Source organism: Leucoraja erinacea, chromosome 38 (genome assembly GCF_028641065.1).
Source record: "Leucoraja erinacea ecotype New England chromosome 38, Leri_hhj_1, whole genome shotgun sequence".
Taxonomy (NCBI): Eukaryota; Metazoa; Chordata; class Chondrichthyes; order Rajiformes; family Rajidae; genus Leucoraja; species Leucoraja erinaceus.
In genome coordinates, this window is record NC_073414.1 from 5,588,441 (window position 1) to 5,613,550 (window position 25,110).

Sequence of the window (25,110 nt, forward strand, 5' to 3'; positions counted from 1 at the left end):
TGACCCTCCCCACCATCGACCCGTTGATATAAACGGGACTGTGGGTCCCAATCCTACCCCTCCTGAAGTCCACAATCTGTTCCTTGGTTTTGCTGGTGTTGAGGGCCAGGTTATTGTGCTGGCACCATATGGACAGTTGCTCGATCTCTCTTCTGTACTCTGACTCGTCCTCATCAGTGATACGTCCCACAACGGTGGTGTCGTCGGCAAACTTGATGATGGAGTTCGCACTATGTCCGGCTACACAGTCATGAGTATAGAGTGAGTACAGCAGGGGGCTGAGCACGCAGCCTTGAGGTGCTCCTGTGCTGATTGTTATCGAGGCTGACACATTTCTACCAATATGGACAGACTGTGGTCTGTGGATGAGGAAGTCGAGGATCCAATTGCAGAGGGATGCGCAGAGACCCAGATGGTATTAAATGCTGAGCTGTAGTCAATGAATAACAGCCTGACATATCCCCACAACATATTCTCATCAAAGCCAACTGATGATGGTCATGTGGAAACATGTCCGAAGAAGGGTATTAGTTTTTAGTTTTAGAGATACAGCGCGGAAACAGGCCCTTCGGCCAACCAAGTCCGTGCCGACCAGCGATCGCCCATGTTATCCCACTTTTGCATCCACTCCCTACACACTAGGGGGCAATTTACAGAGGGGCCAATTGATCTACACACTCGCACGTCTTTGGGATGTGGTAGGAAACCGGAGCACCCGGAGAAAACCCACGCAGTCACACTGAGCTTGTGCAAACTCCACACAGACAGCATCCAAGGTCAGGATCTCTGGCACTGTGAGGCAGCAGCTCTTGCGGCACGGTGGCGCAGCGGTAGAGTTGCTTCCTCACAGCGCCAGAGACCCGGGTTTGATTCTGATTACGGGTGCTGTCTGTGCGGAGTTTGCACGTTCCTCCCCGTGACTTGCGTGGGTTTTCTCCGGGTGCTCTGGTTTCCTCCCACACTCTGAAGACATTTACAGGTTAATTGGCTTCAGTAAAATTGTACATGGCCCCTAGTGTGCGTGGGATAGTTCTAGTGCATGGGGTGATATCTGGTCAGCGTGGACTCGATGGGCCGAAGGGCCTTGTTGCCACGCTGAATCTCTAAAACCCAAACTCTAAAGGTAGAGTTGCTGCCTTATGCCCCTGTCCCACTTAGGAAACCTGAACGGAAACCTCTGGAGACTTTGCGCCCCGCCCAAGGTTTCCGTGCGGTTCCCGGAGGTTTTTGTCAGTCTCCCTACCTGCTTCCACTACCTGCAACCTCCGGCAACCACCTGCAACCTCCGGGAACCACCTGCAACCTCCGGGAACCGCACGGAAACCTTGGATGGGGCGCAAAGTCTCCAGAGGTTTCCGTTCAGGTTTCCTACGTGGGACAGGGGCATTAACAAAGCTTACAGCGCCGGAGACCCGGGTCCGATCCCGACTACGTGTGCTGTCTGTGCGGAGTTTGCACGTTCTCCCCGTGACCTGCGTGGGTTTTCTCCGAGATCTTCGGTTTCCTCCCACACTCCAAAGACGTGCGGGTTTGTAGATTAACTGGCTTGGTGTATGTGTAAAAATTGTCCCTGGTATGTGTGTAGGATGTGCGGGGATCGCTGGTCGGCCCGGACTCGATGGGCCGAAGGGCCTGTTTCCGCGCTGTATCTCTAAACTAAAAATCTAAACTAAAGTCTATTCATTTCTTTCGCCTCAATGTTGTGGATGAGATTCTCCTACCTGACATGCAAGTGTCTACATGGTAACTGTTGCCATGGAGGCAATAGGGCAATGGGTCAGGGCAAGATCTCACTCCACTGTGTAGTGGGAGGGGCGAGGTCAAGGAGAGAGGGAGACTCCTGCAGTGGGAGCGGGGCTCGGGGCTGGAAACTGAGCCCGCAGTGAGTCGGAATATCCGTGACAAGTCACACCAGCCACTCGCTTCACCAACAGTTGATGTACGATTCCAACCAGAGGATTAACACATGGACCTCGTTGGAGATTCAGGACAGAGTTTAGAAGCTTTATGATGTTGCGAGAATGCTCGTGACCTCACAGTCGGTCGAACGCACTCTGTGGAATGGGCGACACTGAACAAGGTCGTTAGGTGACAGGCCAACACAAAAACAAAGTAATTCGTTTTAGTTTTAGAGTTTAGAAGAATGAGGGGGGAGCTCATTGAGACTTACCGAATAGTGAAAGGCTTAGATAGAGGGGATGTGGAGAGGATGTTTCCACTAGTGGGAGAGTCTAGGACTAGAGGTCACAGCCTCAGAATTCAGATTCAATTTTAATTGTCATTGTCAGTGTACAGTACAGAGACAACGAAATGCGAAATTAAAGGGTGTTCCTTCAGAAACATAGAAAATAGGTGCAGTAGTAGGCCATTCAGCCCATCGAGCCTGCACCGCCATTCAATATGATCATGGCTGATCATCCAACTCAGTATCCTGTACCTGCCTTCTCTCCATACCCCCCGATCTCTTTAGCCACAAGGGCCACATCTAACTCCCTCTTAAATATTGTATTTAGGAAGGAGATGAGAAGCAATTTCTTCAGTCAGAGGGTGGTGAATCTGTAGAATTCTTTGCCACAGAAGTCTGTGGAGGCCACAAGTCAGTGGATATTTTTAAAGCAGAGATAGATAGATTCTTGATTAGTACGGGTGTCAGGGGTTATGGGGAGAAGGCAGGAGAATGGGGTTAGGAAGGAGAGATAGATCAGCCATGGTTGAATGGTGGAGTAGACTTGATGGGCAGAATGGCCTGATTCTGCTCCCATCACTGATAACCTTATGAGATACAGCTTGCCCATCTGCACTAGTCCCACCTAACTGTGTTTGCCCCATATCCCTCCAAACCAGTCTGAAGAAGGGTTTTGGCCCGAAACGTTGCCTATTTCCATCGCTGCTGCACCCGCTGAGTTTCTCCAGCATTTTTATCTCCCTCCAAACCTGTCCTAACCATGTGCCTAATTGTTTCTTTAACATTGGGATAGTCCCCGCCACAACTACCTCCTCTGGCAGCTTGTTCCGTACACCCACCACCCTTTGTGTGGAAAAGGTTATCCCCCAGATTCCCCTTAAATCCTTTCCCCTTCACCTTAACCCTATGTCCTCTGGTCCTCGATTCCCCTACTCTGGGCAAGAGACTCTGTGCATCTACCCGATCTATTCCTCTCATGATTGTATACACCTCTATAAGATCTCCCCTCATCCTCCTGCACTCCGGTGAATGAGGGGTGATGCCAATGTTACACAACCAACAAGAAATGTAATAATAAAGGTGGTTTATTTAATAAAAGCATGTACATCAACGTTTAGCTTGGATTTAGCTCAGCCTGTGCAGAAATTAATAGATGCAATTAATTACAGCTGGCATCAAAGTATATACACTTATATAAAATACTTCTATGAAACTTCTGTAAGAAAGTGACAAACAAAACACATTGTATTTGGTGAGGAGGTGGGAGCTGTTTCCTTTGAAGATGAGTGTGTGGGGGGGGGGGGAGGGGGGGGTACGATGGTGCAGCGGGTAGAGCTGCTGCCTCACAGTGCCGGAGACCCAGGTTCGATCCTGACCACAGGTACTGTCTGTGTGGAGTTTGCACGTTCTCCCTGTGACTGCGTGGGTTTCCTCCGGGTGCTCAAGTCCCCTCCTGCATCCCAGTGGTGTGCGGGATTTGTAGGTTAATTGGCCCCCATGTAAATTTCCCCCCCCCCGGCGTGTGGGATTGGGATGAGGTGGGACCAGTCTGAACGGGTGATCGATGGTCGGCGTGGATTTCGATGGTCCATGCTCAATGAATGAATTCATTCAATCCAATGGATTCAATGCTGTACCTTTGAGCTAAGCAATGCTGTACCTTTGAGCTAAGCTACGAGGTGGGGTGTGAGGGGTCTGGTATCCATCGCAAGCACCGAGAAAGAACCATCTTAGGATTGATGGAGTGGAACTGATACGCAGGAACAACACGTCTCATGGTACGAGTTGACCCATGAGGTACCCCAACTTTAAAACAAATTTAACTCGTGGTAATCACGTATAATTAACGTAGCGGGAACGTCGGACCTCGTGGACGCAACTTAGCGACTCGTGGCGCTAACGGCAGGTACCCGTGAAAATTGATACATCCGGCACTCTGCGGACTCCCTCTCGGTGCTCTGGTTTCTTCCCATGACACGCTGGTGGGGTCATTGGTTACTAATGGTGTGGGTGGGTAGCACAGAATCAAAGGAGAGGGCAGAGGAAAACCAGAGGAGTACCTCTACTGCATCCGCTCTTCCAGGTGTCAACTTCTCTACATCGGCGAGACCAAGCGCAGGCTTGGCGATCGTTTCGCCCAACACCTCCGCTCAGTCCGCCTTAACCCACCTCATCTCCCGATGGCCCAGCACTTCAACTCCCCCTCCCATTTCCCAATTTGACCTTTCTGTCCTGGGCCTCCTCCATTGTCAGAGTGAAACCCAGCGCAAATTGGAGGAGCAGCACCTCATATTCCGCTTGGGTAGTTTACACCCCAGCGGTATGGACATTGACTTCTCTAACTTCAGATAGCCACTTGCTTTCCCCCTCTCTCTCTCCATCCCCTCCCCCTTCCCAGTTCTCCCACTAGTCTTACTGTCTCCGCCTACATTCTATCTTTGGCCCGTCCCCTCCCCTGACATCGGTCTCAAGAAGGGTCTCGACCCGAAACGTCACCCATTCCTTCTCTCCAGAGATGCTGCCTGTCCCGCTGAGTTACTCCAGCTTTTTGTGTTAACCTTCAGCTACAGACTGGTTCCACCAAGATGCAGCACAGAAAGCCACAGGAGATCCTTCTTCCCTGTGGCTATCAAACTGTACAATTTTCCTCCTGGGATAAATAATGTTCTATCGTATGGTATCGTATGTTCAACAGGCCAATAAGTAGGAAGAGGCCCAAATTAATCTGTGGCATTGATCTATAGAATCATTGTTAAATCCCTGAAGCAGTGTATCCAGTGCACTGACAATTGTACCAGTCTACAAGTTCACCATCTCTTCTAATTGTGTGTGAACCTACAGTGTAGCGTGCACAGCAGGGGAAGGGATCGCAGTGTCTGTACCTTTCCAGCCTTGGAGACTGGTGCAAAGTGCTCAAAATTCTCACAGTAGCAACCTCCGGGAGAGATTTAATCAAGGATCAGTCTCGCCCCAGGCATCTTATCGGGATGCATCACACAGCACGGTTTGGGAACGGTTTCATCCAAGACCACAAAAAAATCGCAGAGAATTGCAGACAATCACACAAACCAGCCTCCCTTCCATTGACTCCATCTACACTTCATGTTGCTTCGGCATCATCAAGGACCAGTCGCATCCCGGCCACTCCCTCTTCTCCCCTCTCCCATTAGGCAAGAGGTACAGAAGTGTGAAAACAAATGCACACACCTCCAGATTCAGGGACAGTTTCTTCCCAGCTGTTATCAGGCAACTGAACCATCCCACCAACAACTAGAGAGCAGTCCTGAGCTACGATCTACCTCATTGGAGACACTCAGACTATCTCTAATCGGACCATAATGGACTTTATCTTGCACTAAACTTTATTCCCTTCTTCATGTATCTGTACACTGTGGACGGCTCGATTGTAATCGTGGATTGTCTTTCCGCTGACTGGTTAGCACGCAACAAAAGCTTTTCACTGCACCTCGGTACACGTGGCAGTATACTAGTTAGACCGATGTCCATGTGTTCATTGTAATGCGGAAATCACTTCCATGGAGGGATAGCCAACTGTATCGCAGTTGCAAAAGAAGGGTACCTTATTGGATGATGTCAATAATTTGTGGAAGGACATTCTTGCTATTGAGGGAGTGCAGCGTAGGTTTACAAGGTTAATTCCCGGGATGGCGGGACTGTCATATGCTGAGAGAATGGAGCAGCTGGGCTTGTACACTCTGGAGTTTTGAAGGATGAGAGAGAATCTCAATGAAACATATAAGATTGTTAAGGGTTTGGACACGCTAGAGGCAGGAAACATGTTCCCGATGTTGGGGGAGTCCAGAACCAGGGGCCACACAGTTTAAGAATAAGGGGTAAGCCATTTGGAACGGAGACGAGGAAACACTTTTTCTCACAGAGAGTGGTGAGTCTGTGGAATTCTCTGCCTCAGAGGGCAGTGGAGGGAGGTTCTCTGGATGCTTTCAAGAGAGAGCTAGATAGGGCTCTTAAAGATAGCGGAGTCAGGGGATATGGGGAGAAGGTAGGAACGGGGTACTGATTGTGGATGATCAGCCATGATCACATTGAATAGCGGTGCTGGCTCGAAGGGCCGAATGGCCTCCTCCTGCACCTATTGTCTATTGTCCATCAGGTGAAAGGTGGCAAAGGTGGAGTTCACCCAAGGTGGGAGGTTCGGGATGATGCTCGACAACTAACATTTACACAGAACTAAGGTGCCCTGGTCTGGCTCCAGTTCACAGCCATATTTTTATACACAGAGAAAGGCGAATGTCTGGAACATACTGCAAGAATTGGTGGTTGAGGCAGATACGATAGTGGCCTTTAAGAGTCTTTTGGATGGGCACATGGATATGCAGGGAATGGAGAGGGCATGGATCACGTACAGGTAAGGAACACAGATGGTCTTGGCACTGTGTTCAGCACAGACATTATGGGCCGAAGGGCCTGTTCTTATGCCGTACTGTTCCATGTTGAGTGGCGGTGCTCGCTCGAAGGGCCAAATGGCCTACTCCTGCACCCATTGTCTATTGTCTATGTTCCATGCAGTACAAAAGGCTTATCCCTGTCGTTCTCAGTCATATTATAAATATTTTAAGGAAAGGATTCATTTTGAGGAAATTCTCATCTGTTGCCCTCTCTATAAATCCTCATATATTGATGCTTCCCATTGCCATGTAGAAAAGCTATCAAGCCAGGAGCAAGGTTCATAGACCCAAGATTCCCCCCTCCCCCCCAAACTCTTAACCCTTTGACCTTTCACCTCAGGAGTTCACATTCCAACGTTATACACATTCCAACGTTAGATGCCTGACTAGGCCTTGGAAAAAATGTCTACGAGGCGTGTAGATGGTGGGCATCCAGGGTCCTGGGCATAGAGGCAATGATGGAGGAGAGAGAAGACATTAGCTCCTGGTGGATGGTGGACCCTGGAGAAAGATACTGGAGACTCCTGGTCCCTTCAGCTCCGCCCACGAGGAAATGGAAGACAAGCGTAAGACAAGCGGAATTCACGGAATGCGAGCGGATTTTGCATCCACTGGATTGGATTTGGGAACACGGTTCATTGGATCAGTTGTCCATGACAACGGGGCCTAGTTGCTGAGGCTCCTGTGCCAGGAGGTTGTTCCGCGTCCCATTCAGGTCCAAGTGGCAAAGAGTCTGCTGGCAGCCACCGCTTGAGGGGGGATGGGGTGAATGAGGGGGTCGGGGCAGCCCCTGTAGATGCAGAGGGAGCCTCCGCGCCTGCTTGAGCTCCTTCCCGCTCGCCTCCATCAGCAGGAGGTCCTCGCCGGGCGAGCACTGGTCGCCGGGGACGGGCAGCGAGGCCATGGCCATGAGGCGGGCGGTCTCGGCGGGCGGGCAGAGGACGTAGCGGTCAATGGCGTCCGCCTGGTGGACGTCGGCCAAGGTGGTGGCAGTGGGGCCTTTGGAGAACAGCAGGTCCGACTCCTTCAGGCACTCCTCCAGGTCACGACCTCCCACCGCCCCTTGCTCACAGCCGCTGTCCCGCCTCCCGTACCCGTCCTCCATGTTGATATACAGGATCTCCTCCGGGTCCGTGGGGGGCGGCAGGTCTTCTAGAATCTTCTCCAGCTGGCAGCAGATGATCTCGAAGGTGGGCCGCTCTCTGGGGTTGAGTTGCCAGCAGTAATACATCAGTTCATATCTGTTGGGAGAATCCCAGTCAATATGTAGATACAAGGAACAGCTGGACAGACACAGAGTGTTGGAGTAACTCAGCGGGTCAGGCAGCATCTCTGAAGAACAAACAGGTGACGTGTTTAAGAAGGAACTGCAGATGCTGGAAATACCAAGGTAGACAAAAATGCTGGAGAAACGGTCTTGACCCGAAACGTTGCCTATTTCCTTCGCTCCATAGATGCTGCCTGACCCGCTGAGTTTCTCCAGCATTTTTTGTCTACCTTCGATTTTCCAGCATCTGCAGTTCTTTCTAAAACAGGAAATACTCCTCTGTTCCGCAAGGGTTCTCTGTCCAGGAATGGATCTAAAGAATGTCTCAAGAAGGGTCTCGACCCGAAACATCACACATCCCTTCTCTCCACAGATGCTGCCTGTCCCGGCGAGTTACTCCGGCATTTCGTGCTTGTCTCCAGTGTAAACCAGCGTCTGCAGTTCCCTCCAACAGAATGAATCTACAAGCGTGTCGAGCGGGGTTATGGGGAGATGGGGGGTCTCTCGGCTCAGGGAAGGAGCGGGGGGAGCGGGGGGTTTGGCCCGAGGGGCGGGAGGTACTCACAGCGCATCGAGGCAGTCGGGCGGCTGCTTCAAACGATTGCCCTGCCGCAAGTAGTCGTAGATCTCGCTGTTCTCAACGCCGGGATACGGGGTCTGACCACGGGTGGCAATCTCCCACATGGTGACCCCATACGACCACTGCAGGGAGAGGGGGAGAGAGGGGGAGCGAGAGGGGGAGCGAGAGGGGGAGAGGGAGGGAGGGAGGGAGGAAGAGTGAGAATCTGTGTGCCTGGGCAGCCTCCATATCCCCCCTTTCACCAACTAGATTCCCGTATCTCTAGAGGCTTTAGGGTCCACTCCCGCTGCCTGGGAACCATCAGCCTAAACCCCCTGTCCCCACGGTACGAGTTCATTCCAAGCGCTCTCCCCGAGTTTGCCCCGATTCGAACTCGGAGATTTACGGTAATGGCCGCTCGTCGGTACTCGGGGCTCTCGTGGACATTTTTCAACATGTTGAAAAATCTTCACCAGTCTTCCCGTGCTTACCTGCCATTAGCGAGCCTTCCCGAGTACCTGCCGTTAGCGTTGCGAGCCGCTAAGAGACGTCCCCGAGCTCCGACGTACCCGCTACATTCATTCTCCGTGCTTACCACGAGTTTGATTTTTTTAAAACTCGGGAGAGCTCTTGGAATGAACTCGTACAGTGGGACAGGGCTGTAACTCGTGGACATATTTCATCAGGCTAGGAAAACGCCCCGACCTACTTGATGCCACGAGTACCTACGACTAACATCAATCACCACCTCGTGATGACTATACTGCGAGTACGAGTCACGGGCAAACTGGGTATATGTCGTGAATTAGGTCTTGAAAGTGGGACAGGGACAGTCATCTCCGGCCCACCACGCCACCATCTGCCGCGTGGAGGTACTGCGCCCGTTCATACCACATCACTCTTGCTGGTATACACCCGGTCGGCCAGGCTCTCGATGGCGATCCACTTCACCGGCATCTTCGAGATCCGGCCCTGCCGATAGTAATCGCCGTTGTAAATCTTTTTGGAGAGCCCAAAGTCAGCCACACACACATTCATGTTTTCATTCAACCTGCGAGCAGAGAGGGAGAGAGAGAGAGAGAGTTATGGAGATATATATATCTATATACTGGTGCTCCCCGCGTTACTATGCTTTGCCTTACGATATTTCGACTCAATTTTGTGCAAACGCTGGGCGACTGCAGAAAGTAGCGCGTCACGTCCAGTCACGTGATCACATTGCATTAAATTAGCCCTTGTGGCTAAAGGGATCAGGGGGTATGGAGAGAAGGCAGGGATGGGATACTGAATTGGATGATATCAAATGGCAGTGCAGGCTTGAAGGGCCGAATGGCCTACTATGTTTCTATGTTTCTAAATGCGTTTACGACTTACGATCTTTTTGATTTCCGATGGGGTTTATCAGACCATAACCCTATAGTAGGTTGAGGAGTAACTGTATGGATAGATCGAGTTAGGGAGATATATACATACACGGAGTTTGTACATTCTCCCCGTGACCTGCGAGGCTTTTCTCCAAGATCTTCGGTTTCCTCCCACAGTCCAAAGACGTGCAGGTTTGTAGGTTAATGGGCTTGGTACAAGTATAAATCGCCCCTAGTGTGTGTGGGATAGTGTTAGTGTGCGGGGATCGCTAGTCGGTGCCATCTCGGTGGGCTGAAGGGCCTGTTTCCGCGCTGTATCTCCAAACTAAACTAAACCAGTTACTTGGGTGGGAAGGAACTGCAGATGCTGGTTTAAACCGAAGATGGACACAAAATGCTGGAGTAACTCAGTGGGACAGGCAGCATCTCTGGAGAGAAGGAATGGGTGACGTTTCGGGTCGAGAACCTTCTATCTGATTCAGATTCAGATTCAGATTCAATTTTAATTGTCATTGTCAGTGTACAGTACAGAGACAACGAAATGCATCTTTAACGTAGGAGCAAGGATCTGCTGATCCTTGCTCCTACGAGCTAACTGTGTGAGAATGTGATGAACTGAAGGGGTGCAAGTGGTGCTGGCATGCCTCGGAGGTTTGGATGGAGGGAGCCGGGGGGAGGGGAGGGCTGCTCCGACTCGACTTACATGCAGTTGCGGGCAGCCAAGTCCCTGTGGATGAAGTTCTTGTTGCTGAGGTACTCCATGCCCCGGGCCACGTCGACCATGAACTTAATCAGTGTCTGCATCGGTAGGTACTGCGAGCAAGAGAGAAAGGAGAGAGAGAGAGAGAGAGAGAGAGTCGTTAGCATCTCACTGTGACAGTGACATTTAAGCGTAGACAATAGGTGCAGGAGTAGGCCATTCGGCCCTTCGAGTCAGCACCGCCATTCAATATGATCATGGCTGATCATCCAACTCAGTATCCCGTACCTGCCTTCTCTCCATACCCCCTGATCCCCTTAGCCACAAGGGCCACATCTAACTCCCTCATGGCTGATCATCCAGAATCAGTACCCCGTTCCTGCCTTTTCCCCACATCCCTTGATTTCGTTAGCCCTAAGAGCTAAATCTAAATCTCTCCTGAATACATCCAGTGAATTGGCCTCCACTACCTTCTGTGGCAGAGAGTTCCAGGGGAAGACATGGAGAGAGAGACAGAGACTGGGGAAGCAAGGGTGAGAGATGGGGAGGGAGGAGAGAGATAGGGGAAATGTAAAATACATCACTTGGCCTGGTATTCCATCTCACTCCTGTACGCTATTATCACCACGTTGTTTAAAGGCTAAAGATTCAGGAACAGCTTCTTCCCAACAACCATCATCACACCCCTGAACACTTACCTAATCGTGAAAGGCTTGGATAGAGTGGATGTGGAGAGGATGTTTCCACTAGTGGGAGAGTCTAGGACTAGAGGGCACAGCCTCATAATTAAAGGACGTTCCTTTAGGAAGGAGATGGGGGGAATTTCTTTAGTCAGAGGGTGGTGAATCTGTGGAATTCTTTGCCACAGAAGGCTGTGGAGGCCAAGTCAATGGATATTTTTAAGGCAGAGATAGATAGATTCTTGATTAGTGCGGGTGTCAGGGGTTATGGGGAGACGGCAGGAGAATGGGGTTAGGAAGGAGAGATAGATCAGCCATGATTGAATGGTGGAGTAGACTTGATGGGCCGAATGGCCTAATTCTGCTCCTATCACTTATGAACTTATGAAACACTCGTGATCCAGTAAATGTCAGTGGAGCTGTGTTTAGAGAGAGACGGAGAGAGTGAGAGTGATAGAGTGGGAGACAGAGGTAAAGAGAGGGACAGAGAGAGAGACACACAAAACGAGACAGAGAGGGCTATAGAGTGAAAGAGGCAGGGACACAGAAACAGAGACAGGGAGAGGCACACAGAGAGAGAGAGATGATAGATCAGAGACAGAGACGGGGTCAAGCTTTTCCCTTTGAGAATAGGGAAGATTCAAACAAGAGGACATGACTTCAGAATTAAGGGACAGAAGTTTAGGGGTAACATGAGGGGGAACTTCTTTACTCAGAGAGTGGTGGCGGTGTGGAATGAGCTTCCAGTGGAAGTGGTGGAGGCAGGTTCGTTGGTATCATTTTAAAATAAATTGGATAGGCATATGGATGAGAAGGGAATGGAGGGTTATGGTACGAGTGCAGGCAGGTGGGACTAAGGGGAAAAAAATTTGTTCGGCACGGACTTGTAGGGCCGAGATGGCCTGTTTCCGTGCTGTAATTGTTATTATATGGGGTGAAAGATACAGACACAGAGACAGACGAGACACAGACGTGAGACAGAGACAGAGAGAGAGACACAAGAGATAGATGAGAGACAGAGACAGACACAGAGAGACACACAGAGAGACAGAGACAGACAGAGACAGACACTTTACGGACAGAGACAGACAGAGACAGACAGAGACGGGCAGAGATGGGCAGACTTGCGCAGGCAAGTGGGACTAGTGTAGCTGGGACATTGTTGGCCGGTGTGGGCAAGTTGGGCCGAAGGGCCTCTTTCCACACTGTGACTCCGAAGCAAGGGAGAGTGGGGAAGGGAAGAGAGGAGGAGTGGCTGAGAAAGGGAAAGAGGTAGAAAACCTAGAGGAGGACAGGGAGAGAAGAGGAGTGGACAAAGAGAGGAAGAGTGAAGAAGGGGCTAACCCTAGGGCCCATGCTGGCAGAGAGACTGAGGAGGAGCAGCGACTGCAGGAGAGCAGAGCAGACAGCAGAGGGCGGTGCTGAGCCGTGCAAGGTCCAACCTGCTTCAATGAGCAAACTGCTGAAGGATTCTCTCATCCAGGTAACATATTCTCCCCCTCATCCCTCTCTCATTTCTACATAGATCTTCCCACATGTCGGAGTTCCCCACCAACGCTGGCGGCCCTCTCTCCCTGCTCCTTGCTCACCCGCTCTATAGAAACATAGACAATAGGTGCAGGAATAGGCCATTCGGCCCTTCGAGCCTGCACCATTCGCCATTCAATATGATCATGGCTGATCATCCAACTCAGTATCCCGTACCTGCCTTCTCTCCATACCCCCTGATCCCTTTAGCCACAAGGGCCACATCCAACTCCCTCTTAAATATAGCCAATGAATTGTGGCCTCAACTACCTTCTGTGGCAGAGAATTCCACAGATTCACCACTCTCTGTGTGAAAAATGTTTTCCTCATCTCAGTCCTAAAAGATTTCCCCCTTATCCTTAAACTGTGTGACCCCTTGTTGTGGACTTCCCCAACATCGGGAATAATAATAATAGTCAGGGGATATGGGGAGAAGGCAGGAACGGGGTACTGATTGGGGATGATCAGCCATGATCACTTTGAATGGCGGTGCTGGCTGGAAGGGCCGAATGGCCTACTCCTGCACCTATTGTGTGTTGTCTATTGATTGAGGCCGTGTCTCTGGAGCTGTGAGGCAGCAACTCTGCCTCTGTGCATGACTGTAAAGCTCGATTGTAATCATGTCTTTCCGCTGACTGGTTGGCAGGCAACTAAAGCTTTTCACTGTACCTCAGCACACGTGACGATAGACTAAACTGAACGGCAGGCGGGGACGGGGATGGGTCTTACCACAGGGTTCTCGCCCAGCCGAGAGTAGAGCAGGAAGCTGTGGAGATCTCCGTGCTTCATGAAGGGCAGGATGACCACGGGGGAGGGGTAGCCCTCATTCTCGTTGTTCTGGAGACACACCCCTGCAGAAAAATCCAACGCCAGAGGATGAATACACAATAGGCAATAGACAATAGGTGCAGGAATAGAGGCCATTCGGCCCATCGAGCCAGCACCGCCATTCACTGTGATCATGGCTAATCAGGAATAGAGGCCATTCCGGCCCTCCCCAGCCAGCACCGCCATTTTCAATGTGATCAGCTCTCTCTTGATCATCCCCCTCCAGTACTACCGTTCTGTGCCTTCTCCCTAAATACCCCTTATTCTTAATTCCACTATTCTTTTTTAAGAGCCCTATCTGCGCAAAAGCTCTACTCTCTTGAAAAAGCATCCAGAGTCCCTCCTTCACCGCCCTCTGATGACCATCTCAGAGAAGCATCCAGAGACTGCCTCCACCGCTGAGAATACCAGACAAAAAAAGTGTTTTCCTCCTCGTCTCCATTCTAAATATTCTTAACCTGTGGCCCCTGGTTCTGGACCTCCCCGACATCGGGAATATGTTTCCTGCTTCTAGCCTCTCCAAACCCTTAACAATCTTATATGCTTCAATGAGATTCCCTCTCATCCTTCTAAACTCCAGAGTGTACAAGCCCAGCTGCTCCATTCTCTCAGCATATGACAGTCCCGCCATCCCGGGAATTAACCTTGTAAACCTACGCTGCACTTCCTCAATAGCAAGAATGTCCTTCCTCAAATTAGGGGGCCAAAGCCACTCACGGCACAGGGCTAACGGAATCTCTTGGGGCTAACGGAATCAAGGGATATGGGGAGAAAGCAGGAACCGGGTATTGATTTTGGATAATCATCCACGATCATATTGACTGGCCAGTGCTAGCTCGAAGGGCCAAATGGCCTACTCCTGCACCTATTTTCTATGTTCTATATTCTAATTTACAATTTATATATATACAGTATATATGTTTTAGTTTAGTTTTAGAGATAGTGCAGAAACAAGCTGTTTGGTACACGGAGTCTGCATCGACCAGCGATCCCCGCACACTAACACAATCGTCCCACACTAGGGACAATTTACATTTACACCAAGCCAATTCACCCACGGGTCTCGACCCAAAACGTCGCCAATTCCTTCTCTCCATAGATGCGGCCTCACCCGCTGAGTTACTTTCGACCTACGATTTTACCTCGGAGTCACGTGAGTGACTACGTGAAGAACCCGCTTCCAACGCATGCGTGTCCCAATACCCAAGGCAGTTGTGAAGCATGGACTCGTTCCACGGCATGAGGTCACAGAGCTTTGAAATCTTCACGTAGTCACTCACGTGACTCCGAAGTAAAATAGTAAGATTAAACGAGAACTTACCAGTTTGAAGTTTGATCTGTATTTTATGAGGCGGAACGTTGAGGGAATACGTGCCCTCCGCTCCCACCCTCTTTGATAATCTTACTATGTTAGGTCATTATAGGTTCCTGTGACCTCACACCGCTGCTTTGAAGAATGACACGCATGCGTTGGAAGCGGGTTCTTCACGTATTCCCTCAACGTTCCTCCTCATAAAATACAGATCAAACTTCAAACTGGTAAGTTCTCGTTTAATCTCACTATTTTACCAGCATCTGCAGTTCTTCCTGAAACTCCATGTTCCCCTGTTGCGTTGTGCTGCTACAAGCAAGAATTTCATCGTTCTATCTGGGACATGTGGCAATATAACACTCTTGATAAAGTCTTACCCAGTAGACGCATGACGTTGGGGTGGTCAAACTCCTTCATGCAGACGGCTTCTCGGAGGAAGTCCTCCATTTCGGTCCGTGTACAGATGGCAACTGTGGGGGGATCGAGAGAGGGGTCAGAACCACGAGTGGTCAAAGCAGGAGTGGGGCGGCATGGTGGCGCAGCGGTAGAGTTGCTGACTTACAGCGCCACAGACCCACCTAGTTTCAGGAACTGTTTGCATTCATTCATTCATTCATCATTCATTCATTCAATCATTCATTCATACATTCATTCATTCATTCATTCATTCATTCATACATTCATCTCATTCATACATTCATTCATACATTCATTCATTCATTCATTCATGCATTCATTCATTCATCATTCATTCATTCATTCATACATTCATTCAAATCATTCATCATGCATTCATTCATCCATTCTAGATCTAGATCTCTCCACATCATCGTCTATATCCCTCGTTTCCCCTTCTCTCTCCCCCGACTCTCAGTCTGAAGAAGGGTCTCGACCCGAAACGTCACCCACAGATGCTGCCTGTCCTGCTGAGTTACTCCAGCACTTTGTGTCTATCTTCCTTTTAAACCAACATCTGCAGTTCCTTCCCACACAGTTTCTTCCCCGCTGTTATCAGACTCTAACAAGCTAAGCATGTAGTCCTGATCTCCCAATCTACCTCATTGTTTCCCTTGCACTTTTTTTTACCTGCACTTTCTCTGTAGCTGTAACTATATATTTTTCACTCTGATTATTTTTTACCTGCTGCGCTTGTGTCATGGCCTGATTGTACTGGATGGTTTGATTTGACTAGCCGGCATGCAAAGAAAGTTTTTCACTGTATCTTGGTACACGTGTCGATAATAAACCAATATCAACACTAACTCACAAGGTCATCAGTTCATAAGCCATAGGAGCAGAATTAGGCCATTCGGCCCATCCAGTCCAGGCCGACATTTAATATTGGCTCTTCTGTTTATCCCCACGCGGTCACGGGGAGAACGGACAAACTCCGCAGAGACAGCAGCCACAGTCGGGATCCAGCCCGGGTCTCTGGCGCTGTGAGGCAGCAACTCTACCATGCTGCCCGGACTTACATAGTAACTGGTAACACTCTGCCGAATGCTGGCTGGCAGAGAGACCAAGGGGTATTGGTATATCGTTCCCAGAGCAGATGTAGACAGGAGAGTGCAGAAGATATTTGGTATCGAACCGGGTCTCTGGCGCTGTACGGCGGCAACTCTACCGCTGCGCCACCGTGCCGCACCGACTTGGTTTGCCGCTTGGTCTATGAGGGTGCGGTGGTCCCACCACCCCTCATCCCGTCCCTCAGCGTTACACTCCACCCCCCCTCCCCTCAGCCCCCTTGTTTCCAACCCCGACCATCGGGACTCTGACTTGGAGGGAAGCCCCCACTCGCTCATCTCCAGCGCTGGGGCAGAGACATTTACGCTTGGACCCACACTCACTTTTCATGGTCTTCACGGCAACTTTGAGAAAATAGTCGTCCTGGTTTAGTTGTCCTTCCATCACCGAGCCAAACTCCCCTGGAAAAAAAATAAACAAATCTCGGTGAAATGGAAGCAGACACCACCACCATATCCCATCAATTACTCCCACTAAGCCCATCTCCATCAATGACTCATCCGGAAGAAGTCGGTCAGAGTGGCTAGGAGAGGCTAGAAGGGCAGAGCGATCTCCTTCCATTCTTAAATCCAGCAATTGCCACACTTTTCATTGAGTGTTCCCCCCCCCCCAGGTTCCCAGAGTGTTCTGCCTTCCAAAGGTGGACCTCCAAGGACGGACCTCCAGGGATGGACCTCCAGACATGGACCTCCAGACATGGACCTCCAGACATGGACCTCCAAGGATGGACCTCCAAGGACGGACCTCCAGGGATGGACCTCCAGGGATGGACCTCCAGAGATGGACCTGGATGGACCTCCAAGGATGGACCTCCAAGGATGGACCTCCAAGGATGGACCTCCAGAGGATGGACCTCCAGAGATGGACCTCCAGAGATGGACCTCCAAAGATGGACCTCCAAGGATGGACCTCCAAGGATGGACCTCCAAGGATGGACCTCCAGGGATGGACCTCCAAAGATGGACCTCCAAAGATGGACCTCCAAGGATGGACCTCCAGAGATCGACCTCCAAGGATGGACCTCCAAAGATGGGCCTCCAAAGATGGTCCTCCAAAGATGGACCTCCAAAGATGGACCTCCAGAGATGGACCTCCAAGGATGGACCTCCAAGGATGGACCTCCAAGGATGGACCTCCAAGGATGGACCTCCAAGGATGGACCTCCAAAGATGGACCTCCAAAGATGGACCTCCAAGGATGGACCTCCAAGGATGGATGGACCTCCAAGGATGGACCTCCAGGGATGGACCTCCAGGGATGGACCTCCAGGGATGGACCTCCAGGGATGGACCTCCAGAGATGGACCTCCAAAGATGGACCTCCAAGGATGGACCTCCAAGGATGGACCTCCAAGGATGGACCTCCAAGGATGGACCTCCAAGGATGGACCTCCAAGGATGGACCTCCAAGGATGGACCTCCAAAGATGGACCTCCAAAGATGGACCTCCAAGGATGGACCTCCAAGGATGGACCTCCAAAGATGGACCTCCAAGGATGGACCTCCAGGGATGGACCTCCAGGGATGGACCTCCAAGGATGGACCTCCAAGGATGGACCTCCAAGGATGGACCTCCAGAGATCGACCTCCAAGGATGGTCCTCCAAAGATGGTCCTCCAAAGATGGTCCTCCAAAGATGGTCCTCCAAGGATGTACCTCCAAAGATGGACCTCCAAGGATGGACCTCCAAGGTTGGACCTCCAGAGATGGACATCCAGAGATGGACCTCCAAGGAGGGACCTCCAAATAAAGGACCTGTTTCCACACCCTATGACTCTACGACTCTGTAACATGAGCTTTTGCGCAAGATGCCAGCATCTTGCGAATAAGAATAATGTTGAGAATGAGAATTAAGAATAAGGGGTAAGCCATTTAGAACGGAGACGAGGAAACACTATTTCTCACAGAGAGTAGTGAGTCTGCCTCAGAGGGCGGTGGAGGCAGGTTCTCTGGATGCTTTCAAGAGAGAGCTAGATAGGGATCTTAATAATAGCGGAGTCAGGGGATATGGGGGAGAAGGCAGGAACGGGGTACTGATTGGGGATGATCAGCCATGATCACATTGAATGGCGGTGCTGGCTCGAAAGGGCCGAATGGCCTACTCCATATTGTCTATTATCTATCTGCGGTTCCCCATGTCTCGGTGGTGATCAGATCACTGGATCCTTGCCATAACACCTCACCATCATGCTGCACTCCCCTTTCCACTCACCCCCTTCCCTGCCACCCCCCGTCATGTTTGCCCAGGCAACCACTCTGACACACTTACCCTCTCCCAGGGTCTTGCCCAGGGCTAACTTGTGCCGGTCAATCATCACGTCTTGTAGTTTCTCCTTGAGGTCATCGCTGATCCCCAGAGTGTTCACTGAAGCAGGGAAGAAGGAGAGAGAGTTCCAAGCATGAACATTGAGGTGTATTAAGGGTCTCTCCCACTTTCCCGAGTTACCCACAAACTCTCCCGAGTTTTCCCCTTGATTCAAACTCGGGGAATGTCGGGTAATAGAAACATCGAAACATAGACAATAGGTGCAGGAGTAGGCCATTCGGCCCTTCGAGCCTGCACCGCCATTCAATATGATCATGGCTGATCATCCAACTCAGTATCCCATCCCTGCCTTCTCTCCATACCCCCTGATCCCTTTAGCCACAAGGGCCACATCTAACTCCCTCTTAAATATAGCCAATGAACTGTGGCCTCAACTACCTTCTGTGGCAGAGAATTCCACAGATTCACCACTCTCTGTGTAAAAAAATGTTTTCCTCATCTCGGTCCTAAAAGATTTCCCCCTTATCCTTAAACTGTGTGACCCCTTGTTCTGGACTTCCCCAACATCGGGAACAATCTTCCTGCATCTAGCCTGTCCAACCCCTTAAGAATCTTGTAAGTGTCTATAAGATCCCCCCCCAATCTTCTAAACTCTAGCGAGCACAAGCCGAGTCTATCCAGTCTCTCTTCATATGAAAGTTCTGACATCCCAGGAATCAGTCTGGTGAACCTTCTCTGTACTCCCTCTATGGCAAGAATGTCTTTCCTCAGATTAGGAGACCAAAACTGTATGCAATACTCCAGGTGTGGTCTCACCAAGACCGTGGATATCCCGCAGCGGCTCGTAATGCCAGCCGTAGGAACTCGGGGCATCAGGTAAAAGTCGGGGCTAGGCAAAAGTGCTGGAGAAACTCTAGTTAAAGTTTGGCTTCCTTGTATATATTTTTTCAGGAAGTCAGGGATCTGAAGATATTTAAAGTATCGGTTATTTTTCAGCTTGTACTTTGATTGTAATTGTTGAAATGATAACAGGTTTCCCATTTCATACATGTTACCGATCCGTTTAATTCCCAGTTTTTCCCATTGGTTATATGTTTTATCAGTGAAAGATGGTTTAAATGCTGGATTGAATGAATGAATGCATGAATGAATGATGAATGAATGAATGAATGAATGAATGAATGAATGATATGAATGAATGATATGAATGAATGATATGAATGAATGATATGAATGTATATATGAATGAATGAATGAATGAATGAATGAATGACTGAATGACTGAATGGATGACTGAATGATATGAATGCATGAATGAATGAATGAGTGACTGAATGTAATAATGAATGACTGAATGAATGAATGACTGACTGAATGACTGATGACTGAATGGATGAATGAATGAATGAATGATGAGTGAATGAATGATGAATGAATGATTGAGTGAATAACTGAATGAATGAATGACTGACTGAATGAATGACTGAATGAATGAATGACTGATTGAATGAATGATTGAATGTATGAATCTCTTTATTGTCATTGCACATGGTACAACGACATTTAAAAGTCAATCCCACGGTGCGATTCACAAGAGCAATTTTAAATATATAAGATAAGGTAAAAATACATACATATATTAAAAAAAAATTAAAAAATTACAGATAAATAACAATAGCAGCTGAGGTAGAGCCATTCAGTTGAATGTGAGTGTTATTTCTTATTTTGCATGGTTAAGTTCACGTATGGCTATGGGGTAGAAGCTGTCTCTGAGTCTGTTGGTGCGAGTTTTGAAAGACCTGTACGGTCTGCCAGAGGGCAGCAGGTGGAACAGGTTGTGTCCAGGGTGGGAAGGGTCCTTCAGGATGTTTGCTGCCCTGCCAAGGCAGCGAGAGCTGAAGATGTCCTTCAGGGAGGGCAGTGGGCAGCCAGTGATTTTTTGTGCGGTGTTGATGACCCTTTGAAGGGCTCTCCTGTCCGCTGCAGAGCAGCTGGCATACCATGTGGTTATACAGTATGCCAGCACACTGTCAATGGAGCAGTGGTAGATGGACACCAGCAGCTTCTCCTCCAGGTTGTTTTTCCTGAGGATCCTCAGAAAGTAGAGTCGCTGGTTACACAAAAAAGCTGGAGAAACTCAGCGGGTGCAGCAGCATCTATGGAGCGAAGGAAATAGGCAACGTTTCGGGCCGAAACCCTTCAAGTCTGAAGAAGAGTTTCGGCCCGAAACGTTGCCTATTTCCTTCGCTCTATAGATGCTGCTGCACCCGCTGAGTTTCTCCAGCTTTTTTGTGTAACCTTCGATTCTCCAGCATCTGCAGTTCCCTCTTAAACACAAGTAGAGTCGCTGCTTGGCTGATTATTAACCAATGGGGTTAATAGTGATAGATTTCTTAATTTTAAAGTCAATTTTATTTGTTTCCAAATTCGAATTGTATTGTGGATGATTAGGTTCTTCTTGAATACTGTGTTATTCATTTTTATCGGGGGAGAAGAGGATCGCTCCTATATTAAAAGGAGAACAGTACTCTTTCTCCATTTTTATCCATTCTGACTGTTGGGTGTGTTGGAGTAACTCAGCGGGTGCAGCAGCATCTATGGAGCGAAGGAAATAGGCAACGTTTCGGGATGAAACCCTTCTTTCAGAGTTTGTTTGAAGCCGTGTTTAATGGCCTGATGGCTGTGGGGCAACAGGAGATAGGAAATGGGAAATAGGAAATAGGAAATAGGAAATAGGAAATAGGAAATAGGCAACGTTTCGGGCCGAAACCCTTACGGGTTTCGTCCCGAAACGTTGCCTATTTCCTTTGCTCCATAGATGCTGCTGCACCCGCTGAGTTTCTCCAGCATTTTTGTCTACCTTCGATTTTCCAGCATCTGCAGTTCCTTCTTAAACACAAGGGAAGTCGGGAAGTTTTTTCAGCATGTTGAAAAATGTCCACAAGTAAAAAAAATAGCTCCGAATACCTACGGCTGGCTATTACCGTAATTCTCCGAGCAGGTTTGGCAGTTCATTGTCGTGGTATGAATGTAAAATTGTCCCTAGTGTGTGTGTGTGTGTGTGTGTGTGTGTGTGTGTGTGTGTGTGTGTGTGTGTGTGTGTGTGTGTGTGTGTGTGTGTGTGTGTGTGTGTGTGTGTGTGTGTGTGTGTGTGTGTGTGTGTGTGTGTGTGTGTGTGTGTGTTAGTGCGCAGGGATCACTGGTCAGTGCGGACTCGCTGGGCCGAAGGGCTTGTTTCCGTGCTATATCTCCAAACGATAAACTGAATAATTCCTGGAAGTGAGTTTCTCTGGTTACAACAGAAACATTTGTCCAGCCAGTTCCCAGTAACATTTCCCCAGCTGTGCAGAGCCCTGGAGCCTCGCAAGATGGTGACGGATATGTTGGCGTTGAGCACATCTTTCTCCAAACTCTTCAAAACAAGCTGAACTTCATGGACAAACATGGAATCTTTGCCCATTGGCCCAGCCCAGGGTAACACAAGCCAAAGCCTTAGCTATATATTGGGCAGGTTTCCTCACTGCATGCCAGAAATAGAGGCACACTGCACGGAAACAGGCCCTTCAGCCCATCGTGGGATAGGAAAGGTTAGATGGGTAGGATGAGAGAAATTATAGAGAGAGAGAGGAGAGAGGAGAGAGAGGAGGGAGAGAGAAATGAGGGAGAGAGATGAGAGAGGAGAGATGGGGAGAGAGGAGATAAAGGAAGGGAGATAAGAGAGAGAGAGAGAGGAGAGAGGAGGGAGAGAGAAATGAGGGAGAGAGGTGAGAGAGAGGAGAGATAGAGAGGGAGAGAGGAGAGAAAGGAAGGGAGATAAGAGAGAGAGAGAGGAAGGAAGGAGAGAGATAAAGGAGGAGAGAGAGAGAGAGACAGAAAAGAGAGAGAAGGAAAGAGAAAGAGAGAGAAGAGGGGAAGGAGAGAGCGGTGAGAGAGAGGAGGAGGGAGAAGGGAGATGAGAGAGAGGAGAGGGGAGAGAGAGAGAAAGGAGAGGTGAGAGAGGAAGAGAGAGAGGAGAGAGAAACATCCTCTCCACATTCACTCTATCCAGGCCTTGTGGGTTTCTCTGGGTGCTCGAGCTTCCTCTCACACTCCAAAGATGCGCAGGTTCCTATTGTGTAGGATAGTACTAGTGTATGGGCTGGTCGACGTGGAATCGATGGGCCGAAGGGCCTGTTTCTGTGCTGTATCTCTAAACTAAACTAATTGCTGCTCAGTCCAACAAAAACCTCTCTCTCCCTCTCTCCCCCTCCCTCTCCCTCTCCCCCTCCCTCGCTCCCTCCCTCTCTCATTGACAGCTTGCTGGGGCCACACATCTGTAACATCTGTCCTGTCCTGACCTCACTCCCTCTCTCCCCTCTCTCCCTCTCCCTCTCTCCCTCTCTCTCTCCATCTCTCTCTCTCTCTCTCCTCTCCCTCTCCCTCTCCCTCCCTCTCTCTCTCTCCCTCTCTCCCTCTCTCTCTCCCCTCTCCCTCCCTCTCTCCCTCTCTCTCTCTCTCTCTCCTCTCTCTCTCTCTCCTCTCTCTCTCTCTCTCTCTCCCTCTCTCCCTCCCTCCCTCCCTCTCTCCCCCTCTCCCTCTCTCTCTCCCCATCTCTCCCTCCCTCTCCCTCTCTCTCCCTCTCCCTCTCCTCTCCCTCCCTCCTCTCTCTCTCCCCCTCCCTCTCTCTCTCTCCCTCTCCCTCTCTCCCTCTCTCCCCAGTCTCTCCCTCTCCACTCCCTCTCTCTCTCCATCTCTCCCTCCCTCTCTCCCTCCCCCCCTCTCTCCCCCTCCCTCCCTCCCTTCCTCCCTCCCTCCCTCTCTCTCTCTATCCCTCTCGCTCCCTCTCTCCCTCTCTCCCCCTCCCTCACTCTCCCTCCATCTCTCCCTCCCTCCCCCCTCTCTCTCTCTCCCCGTCTCCATCCCTCTCTCTCTCCCTCTCCCTCTCTCCCTCTCCCTCCCTCTCTCCCTCTCCCTCCCCCTCTCCATCACTCCCTCTCTCCATCACTCCCACTCTCCCCTCTCCCTCCCTCTCCCTCATTGACAGCTTGCTGGCGGCCACACATCTGTAACATCTGTCCTGTTTTCCTGACCTCACTCCCTCTAGACCCACGGAGTGGGGCAGCAGATATCCAAGGCATCTGGGAGATCACGGATTCCTATCGGCATTCTGGAGACAGTGAAGGCAAACCAGCTGATGGGAGGAGTGGGTACGCAGCCTGACCTTATGTTGTTCACCACAGATGTGCAGAGGCAGCTGTTTTGTGTTTAGAATATGATGAAACCAACCCCTCCCCTCCCCACATGACCACATCTGATCCACAATATGATGACGCATTCATCGAGACACATGTCTAGTTGTGTACATAACTTAAACAACTCGGCACTGTGGCGGGTTGCTGCCTCACAGCGCCAGAGACCCAGGTTCGATCCTGACCATGGGTGCTTCCTGTACATTCTCTCTGTGACCACGTGGGTTTTTTTCTCCGGGTGCTCCGGTTTCCTCCCACTTTACAAACACATACAGGTTTGTGTTTAAGAGGGAACTGCAGATGCTGGAGAATCGAAGGTTACACAAAAAAGCTGGAGAAACTCAGCGGGTGCAGCAGCATCTATGGAGCGAAGGAAATAGGCAACGTTTCGGCCCGAAACGTTGCCTATTTCCTTCGCTACATAGATGCTGCTGCACCCGCTGAGTTTCACCAGGTTTGTAGGTTAATTGGCTTTGGTAAAAATTGGAAGTAATCCCTAGTGTTTAGCTCCCTTTGATCTGGAATTGTGTTGGTTCACATGCTTGATCAATGGTGTTTTATCTGATGGTCTGAAGAAGGGTTTCAGCCCGAAACGTTGCCTTTTTCCTTCGCTCCATAGATGCTGCTGCACCCGCTGAGTTTCTCCAGCATTTTTGTGTACCTTCGATTTTCCAGCATCTGCAGTTCCTTCTTAAACACGGTGTTTTATCATGAATGTTTTATTATTATGAATGTTTAGTGTTTTCCGAGTCATTCGTAACTGTCATGTTGTTACTTGTGGGTGGAGCACCAAGGCAAATTCCTTGTATGTGAATACTTGGCCAATAAACGCACTTACTTACTTAGTTAGTGTGTAGGGCAGTGCTGGTGACCGGGGTGATCGCTATCGGGCCAGCGGAAAGAACAACACTATCCTACAATCCAGGGACAATTTACAATTTACCAAAACCAATTAACCCACAAACCTGTCTGTCTTTGGAGTGTGGGAGGAAACTGGAGCATACAGCAAAAAAAATGTAGGTGATCACAGGGTGGATGTACAAACTCTGTACAGACAGCACCCGTGGTCAGGATCGAACCTGGGCCTCTGGTGCTGTGAGGCTGCAATCTACTGCTGCTCCGATGTGAGAGGCCTAGATGTTAATACAGAGCAAGATACCCCACTGGCCTCCTCCTGTGTGGTGTTAAGCATCTTGGAAAGGGAATTGGAAGGGAATAGGCGATCTGAGCAAAATCCAGAGGTT

At 49.8% G+C, this 25,110-nt stretch overlaps 1 protein-coding gene across 1 annotated transcript in view; it reads right to left on the reverse strand.

Annotated features, from left to right (window-relative positions):
- Positions 1 to 3,845: 3,845 nt before the first annotated feature.
- Positions 3,846 to 25,110, reverse strand: part of LOC129714061 (tyrosine-protein kinase receptor UFO-like) — a 98,240-nt gene continuing 76,975 nt past the window's right edge. The window contains exons 13-20 of the mRNA XM_055663519.1: positions 18,642 to 18,737; positions 16,697 to 16,774; positions 15,227 to 15,319; positions 13,439 to 13,560; positions 10,506 to 10,615; positions 9,330 to 9,489; positions 8,445 to 8,581; positions 3,846 to 7,853 (exon numbers count right to left, since the gene is read on the reverse strand). Coding sequence (XP_055519494.1) covers positions 7,256 to 7,853; positions 8,445 to 8,581; positions 9,330 to 9,489; positions 10,506 to 10,615; positions 13,439 to 13,560; positions 15,227 to 15,319; positions 16,697 to 16,774; positions 18,642 to 18,737 — 1,394 coding nt within the window. The 3' untranslated portion in view covers positions 3,846 to 7,255. The remainder of the gene's footprint in view (positions 7,854 to 8,444; positions 8,582 to 9,329; positions 9,490 to 10,505; positions 10,616 to 13,438; positions 13,561 to 15,226; positions 15,320 to 16,696; positions 16,775 to 18,641; positions 18,738 to 25,110) is intronic.